This window comes from Triticum dicoccoides, chromosome 1B (genome assembly GCF_002162155.2).
Source record: "Triticum dicoccoides isolate Atlit2015 ecotype Zavitan chromosome 1B, WEW_v2.0, whole genome shotgun sequence".
Classification (NCBI taxonomy): Eukaryota; Viridiplantae; Streptophyta; class Magnoliopsida; order Poales; family Poaceae; genus Triticum; species Triticum dicoccoides.
In genome coordinates, this window is record NC_041381.1 from 222,420,044 (window position 1) to 222,429,932 (window position 9,889).

Here is a 9,889-nt window from a genome sequence, read left to right on the forward strand (position 1 = left end):
GAAGTGCTTAGCTTTGGGTTCAATCTTGCGGTGTCCTTACCCAGTGACAGAAAGGGTTGCAAGGCACGTATTGTATTGTTGCCATCGAGGATAACATGATGGGGTTTTTATCACATTGCATGAATTTATCCCTCTACATCATGTCATCTTGCTTAAGGCTTTACTCTGTTTTTAACTTAATACTCTAGATGCATGCTGGATAGCGGTCGATGAGTGGAGTAATAGTAGTAGATGCAGAATCGTTTCGGTCTACTTGTCTCGGACGTGATGCCTATATACATGATCATTGCCTAGATATGCTCATAACTATGCTCAATTCTGTCAATTGCTCAACAGTAATTTGTTCACCCACCGTAGAATATCTATGCTCTTGAGAGAAGCCACTAGTGAAACCTATGGCCCCCGGGTCTATTCTCATCATATCAATCTCTATTGCTTTATTTACTTGCTTTGTTTTACTTTGCCTTTTACTTTTTACTTTGCATCTATCTATCAAAAATATCAAAAATATTATTTATCATCTCTATCAGATCTCACTCTCGTAAGTGACCGTGAAGGGATTGACAACCCCTAATCGCGTTGGTCGCGAGTAGCTATCGTTTTGTGTAGGTAGGAGGGACTTGTGCGTGGTCTCCTACTGGATTGATACCTTGGTTCTCAAAAACTGAGGGAAATACTTACGCTACTTTGCTGCATCATCCTATCCTCTTCGGGGAAATCCAACGCAGTGCTCAAGAGGTAGCACTAACTCATTAGTCACATTGCTTGCAAGGCTTATAGTGATGAGCATTACCGAGAGGGCCCAGAGATACCTCTCCGATACACGGAGTGACAAATCCTAATCTCGATCTATGCCAACCCAACAAACACCTACGGAGACACCTGTAGAGCATCTTTATAATCATCCAGTTACGTTGTGACGTTTGATAGCACACAAGGTGTTCCTTCGGTATTCGGGAGTTGCACAATCTCATAGTCAGAGGAATATGTATAAGTCATGAAGAAAGCAATAGCAATAAAACTTAACGATCATTATTCTAAGCTAACGGATGGGTCTTGACCATCACATCATTCTCTAATGATGTGATCCCATTCATCAAATGACAACACATGTCTATGGTCTGGAAACTTAACCATCTTTGATTAACGAACTAGTCAAGTAGAGGCATAGTAGGGACACTCTGTTTTGTCTATGTATTCACACATGTACTAAGTTTCCGGTTAATACAATTCTAGCATGAATAATAAATATTTATCATGATATAAGGAAATATAAATAACAACTTTATTTTTGCCTCTAGGGCATATTTCCTTCATTATCCTGGTTCGGGACCTCTCGAAGAGGTAAAACCCTACATCCTGCTTGGATTGTATTGATTTGATGGGGGTAGAGAGTGAAGGATGATCTACCTCGAGATCGTATGATTGTGTTCTAAACCCTAAGGCTTGTTATTGTACCCTTAAAGACTAAAACCCCTTGGCCTATACATGCATCGGGGTGTCTAGGTTACACCCAAGGTCGGTTGCTAACTAGGAAAAACACGCCGACTACTAGAACTTTCCTTGAAGTGTACGCCAAGTCTTCGAAATTTTCCATCTAGCTCACGCCAACGGTCACAGTTTCGGTAGCCCTTCCTCGAGTGGTCGGCGGGTCATCAGCCCGGCCCATGGACGATAAGCCGTACAGGTTGACACCCCTTAATCCAGGACACCCTCAGAGAGGAGAGTGAACCTGGCGTGAATGAATGATCGCGAGGGGGAGCAGCCCTGGCATGTATCCCTTTATATACCGTTGTGCAAGAGGGTACCTAAACCATAAGTTGGTTCGAATGCCCCCGATCAGGGCGCATTAGTTGGAGACGAGGTGCACGTATGTCGGTGCGTGCGCCTCTCTCTTAACGTTATTTTCCTTTTTGTTAGGTTGTTGGATCGATTGGCATGTTAAGCCGTTAGCAAAACAACCATCAAACATCACACAATTAATGGCCCATGTGTGGCCCAACTTCTGTTACCATGCAGGGAAGTTTGCCTCATTGTAACCATAATGGAGGCCGGGCCTGAAACTCCAATTCACAGATTATTTTGTGATGTTACAATGTGTTTTACTTGTAAGAAGATGACCTGATACACTAGGTTTTGCTTATATATGGTGCTTATATGTCTAATTACCACAAATATGTTTGTATTGCCACAATTGAAAAAATATATCACAAAATTCATATATTATAATATAACCATTATAATATTGTGTAGTCATGGTTGATTAAATATGTTGGTTTTCTTATGTTTTTCCCTTTGGTTCAAGGGGTTTTCAAGTTCTAGTGAGCACCTGCTTCCTTTGCCGTTTCTGCACCGTCTTCGCTCGGTGTATGTTTTCGGTAGTATATGTTTTTGTATTTATTTTTGGCATTCTGTATTCGTTTTTGCTTTCATAGAAATTATGAAAACAAATGTGATAGCACCCATTTTCATCGGCTTTCGAGCCGTTTTCATCCCTAGGAAACGGCGCTTTGCGGTGCCGAATTTTTTCTATAACACTCTCCTTTGGTGCCGTAAAATAGGGTAGCTATTGAAGATGCTCTCATATCTTTATTTAGTGTTTGCCAAAACCATGAGCAAAATAATTGGTTCAACTAGTTCATACGGTCGCATCAACGTCCCAATCTCAAACGTGAACGTCGGTTTCTGGCCACATCCTGGAGCACAAGGCAACGCACGAATTTGACCATGTACTTCCTTCTTCCAAACGCCTTGTGAGCTAAGCAACCATTAATTACTCCCTCAGTCCGGAAATGCTTGTCAAAGAAATGGTTGTATCTAGACGTATTTTAGTTTTACATGCATTTATTTTTATGACAAGTATTTTCGGACGGAGGAAGTATTATACCAGAAACATACAATTGAGCCGAAGTTGACTTCAAATTGGTCACCTGTTCCCAATAATTGACCCTAGTTCATCGTCTCATCAATGTTCAAAAAGATAAAAATGGAACACGAACACTTATTTCGCACGTATTATTCATGAGCAAGTGCGTATGTGGATTAAGAACGGATACAACTCAACAAAATAATTAACGAGTGCTGCGATCTACGGAACACAATTCACAGACCAAGAAGCAACGAAATTACAAGGAGCAGCTCAGAATTAAAAGACTAGTACGGCTGCGGCGGTGTGACGGGTGTGTACCACCGTCCGGCCTCCTCGTCGATGCTGTCTGCGAGGCGATGCAGCAAGGCGTGCAGCAGGACGAGCACCAGCCCGACGAGCAGCGAGGTGAGGATGTTGCCGGTGGCTCCGGTGAGCAGGAGCAGGATGAGCGTGAGGGCCGAGAGGACGGCGAGCACGACGCCGTCACCGATGGTGTGGCCGAAGAGAGCGAGCGGGACGTCGCGGAGGAAGTAGAGGAAGACCCAGGCAACCATGCAGGCGAGGAAGACGATGAGGGAGAAGGGGTGCCAGATCAGGGAGAGGAAGACGACGCCGAGGACCACGATGGCGTAGTTCATGGAGAAATGCGCGAGGTTGGCGCGGGCGCGGAGGTAGGCGTCCCCTAGCCCCCGGGGCACGGCGAGGGCCTTTGGGTCGGCCAGCTCACGCCAGGGTTGGCGCGTCGCGAGTGCCGACGCGCCGCGGGCCTTGGCCCGGGAGATGAAGTCGAGCGGAGAGGAGCCGGGAGGCGGGGCATCCGAGGAGGAGGAGGAGGATATGGGGATGGTTCCGTACTTCGACATGGCTGGCTGGAGGTGGAGACGGCCGGTGGCCGGCGACGGTAGGAGGAAAACGTGTTGGGGTGGGGCGGACTGAACTCGACGTGTAGATGTGGGAGTCTGCAACCCGGCAGGTCCTATGCAGTATTATGCAATAAATGGGGAGGTAAACGCGTCGGTATGAAGGCTGGCAAGTGGGGATATGCGCTTAGGTGGACTTGTAGGAAGCGGCACGATCTGGATCGTGGACTCAGTTATACCTAGGCTTCCTTTTGGACAATCCAAAACCTCCTTTATTCAATCATGAGAATAGTAGCATCGTGTACAAGCATGTGGATCACAACCCTTATTTTATTTTTTCAAGCCTATCACTTTCATTGAAGAGAAGAGTATTACACGATACAACACATCCTTGATCAGTGAGAACATACTCATGACCAATCAATAGAAGAACAGCCATATTGGATGTAAAAATCTGCCGCCTAAATTAAGACCTACTCCTCATCAATGCCCACATCCCATCACGGCCCGCCATAGCTCAAGTTATCTTTGTTTCTGAAATTAAAACTTCTAAGATTCGCTCCACGGATCTTGTTAATAGGTTTGATGTTAGTAACAGTGTTGTGGTTCCTTCTAGAGGTTCTTCGGGTGGGCTTTGGCTTATGTGGAATGATGATCTCAAAGTTTCTGTTCATAGCACCTCCTTTCATTATATCTTAGCGAACGTAGTTCATGTAGCTTCGGGTGTTCACTTTTGTTTGATATGTATATATGGTGATCCTTATCATAGGCAAACTGGTACTATTTGGAATCATGTTACCAATTTTGTGTATGACCACCTGGGTAAGCCTATGATCTGTATGGGCAACCTCAATGACATTATGTATGATGCTGATATATGTAATGGTAGTGTGAATTATTATCGTATGTCTACTTTCCGTTCTTTAATTAAAAATTGTGGTTTCTTTGATATCGATTATAGTGGACCTGCTTACACTTGGCGTAATAGACATCACACTGCTAATCCTATTTATAGACGTCTAGATCAATGTCTTGTTAATGCTGATTGGTGTGCTCACTATCCTAATACCAAGGTGCTTAATTTGCCCATTATTCTTAGTGATCATGCTCCAATTCTCATTTCTACGGATGGTAATTTCTCTAAGCCTAAACAAACTTTTAGATTTGAAAATTGGTGGTTGCTTGAGAAAGATTTTAGTGAATTTGCTAGATCATCTTGGAACACTGCTAGGTCTGCTTCTTTTTCGGCGAAATCTTCTTCTCTTGCAGGTTCTTTGAAAAAAATGGTGTAAGAAGAAAATGCCAGTCCAGCAACAGTTGCAGGAGTTGGAGTCTGGTATTAATCAGATTCAAATGCTCCCTCTGCACCAGCAGGATCACTCTTTGGAAAACTCACTAATTCTCAGGTATAAGCATACTCTTTCTAAACTTAATCAGTACTACAAACAAAGGAATAAGAAGGGTTGGGTCAAAGATGGTGATAGAAATAGTAGATTTTTTCATCAAGTCGTGCTCAAGAGAAGGAAAAGAAATACTATATGTTCCATTAAAGATGAGAATGATGTCACCCATTTTAAACCTAGTCTCATTGCAAATACTTTTGTTAATTCTTCCAGATTCAACTTTCCTTCTACTAATATCAATGTTGGGAGACCTTTTCTTCGTACTCATCTGCCAGAAAATGTTGAGGATCCTACTTATTCCGTTCCATACAAGAATGAGATTTTGCAGATTCTAAAGGATATGAAGCTGAATGCCTCACCTGGACCTGATGGATTTAATGTGGAGTTCCATCTTGCTACATGGGAATGGATAGGAGATGAAGTTACTCAATTGGTGGTTAACTTCTATAGAACATGTATTTTATCACCTCACATAAGTGATACCAATATAGCTCTCATTCCCAAAAAGCTTGTTCCTCGGGTTCCTATGGATTATAGACCCATTAGTCTTTGTAATGTAGTTTATAAAATCATTGCTAAATCTCTGGCCAATAGACTGAAGCCTCACCTTCCTGATTACATTGATCCGGCTCAGCAGGCTTTTATTGAGGATAGAAGAATTAGTGCTAACATTATTATTGCTCAAGAGATTACCCATACTTTTCCTCTTAAATCTTGGAAACATCATGTTTTTATGCTCAAAATTGATCTTGCTAAGGCTTTTGATCAGTTAGAATGGAGCTTCATCGTGTCTCTGCTTACTCGTAAAGGGTTACATGGTCATTTCATTAATTTGATATATGCCTGCATTTCATTTTCGACTTTCTCTGTAATCATTAATGGTCAACCTTCACATAAATTTAAGAGTTATAGAGGGATTCGTCAAGGCTGTCCTATGTCGCCATATTTGGTTGTCCTTGCTATTAATGGATTGTCTCTTGCTCTTAATGATGCTCTTGCTGCTTACCAACTACAGGGGATTTTACTTGGACCAAATTGCCCTCCTATTCACTCTCTTTTGTTTGCAGATGGTCTACTTGTTTGTGGAAAGGCAACTGTGCATGAAGCTGCTTCTATGGCTCAAATCATTCATGACTTTTGCTCGTTTTAGGTCAAACTCCAAATTGGTCCAAGTCGGCTATTATCTTTAGTGCCCATATTAATCAGGCTACTATTCAAGAGATTAAACAATTTTTTCCTGTTTCTAACATGGATAGTACTTTCACTCATTTAGGCCATCCTCTTATTCTCCCTGCAAAAAATAGAGCTGATGTTTATAATTTTGTTTTTGATAGGTTTACGAATAAGCTTCCTGCATATAAAGCTAATCTGCTCTCTCATGCTGCTAGGCTTGAGCTGATTAGGTCGGTTTTCTCTACTATTCTTGTGTACTATATGGCTAATATTTTATTCACCAAGAAAATTATTGCCAAACTCACTGCTATTATCAGGATTTTTTGGTGGACAGGAATTAGAGAGGATAATTCCAATAAAAGTCTTTGTCTTAGGGCCTGGAAAGACATTTGCAACTCTAAGCAAGAAGGTGGCCTTGGTATAAGGAATTTGCAAGCTATCAATGAAGGTCTGATTCTTACAGCTGATTGGAGACTTGCTAAAGCCCCGTCTTCCCATTTACATCTTGTCCTTAAATCCAAATATTTCCATGACACCTCCATTTCGACGGCCACTCCAAACACTCCTAAATCAGCCTTCTGGTCTTCCATTTTAAAAATGCTTCCTATGCTCAAAGCTCATTCATTTTACCAGATCACGCAAGGAAATATCTCTCTCTAGAGTACTCCTTGGTGTTCTCATTGGGCTTCTATTCATGATCATCTCAATGTTCAGTCTCCCGGATATAGATACCCTTCTCTTGTTAAAGACCTTTGGCTTCCGGGTCAGAAAGTCTGGAATAACAATCTCATTCACTCTCTTTTTCAGCAACCTTTAGCTTCTACTATTGTCCAGACTGAAATTATTCATGAAGATTGTCCTGATATGCTATGTTGGGATCTTACTACTAATGGAATTTGTTCTTCCAAATCTGCTTATCGATTGTGTTTGCAGGATATTCATGCAAATCCGAGGAATGCCCCTTCTCAAGTATCCTTGCAGGTTAAAAATCTTCTAAAGTTCATTTGGAAGCAAAAGCTTATAATTCCCAGAGTCCAAACATTTGATTGGAGACTTATTCGGAAAGCTCTTCCCACAGGTTTTAGGGCTGGTCATTTTTCTATACATATTTCTGAACTTTGCTGCAGATGTGGCCAACAGGAGAATGAGATTCACCTCTTTTTTCTTTGTGATTTTGCTAGAGCAGCTTGGTTCGGCCATCCTTGGTATATTAGATCAGATGTTTTAGTTCAGAGTTATTCCAATATGCACAACATTATTCTTGCTTTAATCAACATGAACCATCCACATGCTTCTCTTTCAAACATTCTCAACTTTATGTGGTGCCTTTGGAAAGCAAGAAACGACTATCTTTTTGACAGAAAAAAGGCTCTCCCTCGCCATGTTAATATTGTTGCAAATTCTTTGTCTTCTGAATCTAATGATCTTCTTAATATCTCTCAACAATTACAGCCTCAGACTCCCATCCGGTCTTCAACTCCTACTAACCAAATTCCTTTGCAGGGTCATACATTTAAATTTGATCTTCTTATTGTAGGTTCCAAAGTTTACTCTGATGCTGCTTTCAAATGTAAAAAAGTTCCAGGTTTAATGCAGGGATCAACAACTACTGGAGTTGGAGGATATCTTTCTTTGCAACACAATCAAATTGAAATAAATATGCAGCTTCAGGCGTCCACATCCATCACAAGCACACCTTTCCAAGATGAAGCTCTTGCCCTTCTTTTTGCTGCACAAGTGACCAACCGTCTTAATATTACCCAACCTACATTTTTGATTGTCTTTCTTTGGCTTCGGTTGCGGCAAGCAGAAGGATTTCAGAGGCTTATCCTTGGTCTATTAGGAAAACTTTGGCTGATTTCTTCCACTACTCTTCAGATCTTCAATTACAGGTGTTTCACATTCCTAGAGAGATAAATGGAATTGCTCAGAATGTAGCTCATCAGGTTCTTAGATCAGATGTTGAACCTGACATATGTTGCTTTGCCTGAGATCACAGGAATATGCTATGCCTTGTAGTTTCTCTTCTCTCTAATTTTCAGTTTCAGGGATTTGTAATTCAAGTTGTACGTTGTTACTGAGCTGAGTGAAATGTTTGGCGCTTCGTGCGCCTTTTGTTGTTAAAAAAAAGCCAGTGCCAATTGTACTACTTTTTGCACCGGAGAGGACTTCGCCTCGAAAGACCCCACGTTTCTTTCCAATCATATCTTCCTTATGCCCAAAATGATGAGCATCACTGCCTCTCTAACTCTTGTCACCGGCAACCTACACGGAATAGAACACCGCTAGCTCCGGACCAAGTTATCCTAGGTGGGTATCAGTGGCCCAGTTTGGTCGCTCCTAGCAGCAAAAACCAGAATTGCCTTATGAACGAACACTGCACCATCATGTGATGATTGATATCTTTATGTGCCTGATTAGTTCATAAACTACTTGATTACCTTCCATGTGACAATATATAAAAGAATTAAAGCTGCTAAGCAACAACGCACGCCGTGCATTCGCAGTTGTGTTTCCTAGCTCCTTACTACCTAACATGTGGCAGCCAGTGAATAGTGACTGCGGGTAAACAGTGACCATGGGTGTATAGTCTCTGTGGATGAACGGAAGTTCATATGAATAGTAACCACAAAACATTTACTTCGCGTGAACATTATTAACTGGAATAAGGCAAACACACTTAGTACGGGTGGTAATTATTTATACAAACAATATTTTCGTAAATAAAAATACAAATTTTCTTTTAAAAAACTGTGATTTTTACACATCATAGACAAGCGACCATTCTACTAGGTTTGTGCATATTTCACCCTGACATGACATCCGAGAAGTTTAGTGCAAAACATTAAAAAATCAGAGCTCAAATTAGCTTCCTCTTTTTTTTTCTCCTACTGATTTACGTTAGAACAACACATATTAATTCGGACGGTCACCGCTTTGAATGAATTTTCATGAATATTCTCTTCTCTTCTAGGCTCTGCCACGCATTAAAAACATGAGGTAGAGGGCAATGCACAACAATATTATTTCTTTCCTCCCTCCTCATAAATCTACAATAATGGGGATCAAGTACAAATAAAATTACATATGTTCCTATACATAAATAAAAGAATTAAACTGGCCAAGCTATCATCGATCTTCTGCATTCCAGTGGTTTGGCATGAATCTTCGCTCGATGACATGTCCCCGGTTTTTATTCTGGTTCACTGTCAGTTTTGTAACTTGGGTAATCAATGTAAATCCTAGATAATCATGTAATTAAGGATAGCCATTATTGTTGTAATCGTAGAGTGATCCTAATGGGATCCTGTACATCTCGATGTAATCTTGACGATCAAGTATCGTCCAGTATATATTTATGGCAAGGCCTAAGGGGCAATTCACCGCAAACAATCATGTTTAACTTGGTATCTAGAGCGATCTGATCCCCCCCTTTCTCGCCATGACGGGAACCGCCATTGCCTCACTTTCCGGCACCGCCGGCGCCCTCGTCAACAATGCTGCTGGACTCCTTGCCACTACCTCCAGCAGCTCCATGTTGGTCACCATCTCTTCGATCGGCAAGCTCATCACTCTTCGTCTGA

The 9,889-nt window shown here is 41.6% G+C and overlaps 1 protein-coding gene across 1 annotated transcript; it reads right to left on the bottom strand.

Annotated features, from left to right (window-relative positions):
* Positions 1-2,981: 2,981 nt before the first annotated feature.
* On the bottom strand, positions 2,982-3,856 carry LOC119329192 (PRA1 family protein F3-like). The gene has a single exon (XM_037602198.1). It carries the CDS (start codon positions 3,730-3,732, stop codon positions 3,154-3,156), a length of 579 nt encoding a protein of 192 aa, XP_037458095.1. The 5' UTR covers positions 3,733-3,856; the 3' UTR covers positions 2,982-3,153.
* Positions 3,857-9,889: the final 6,033 nt, after the last annotated feature.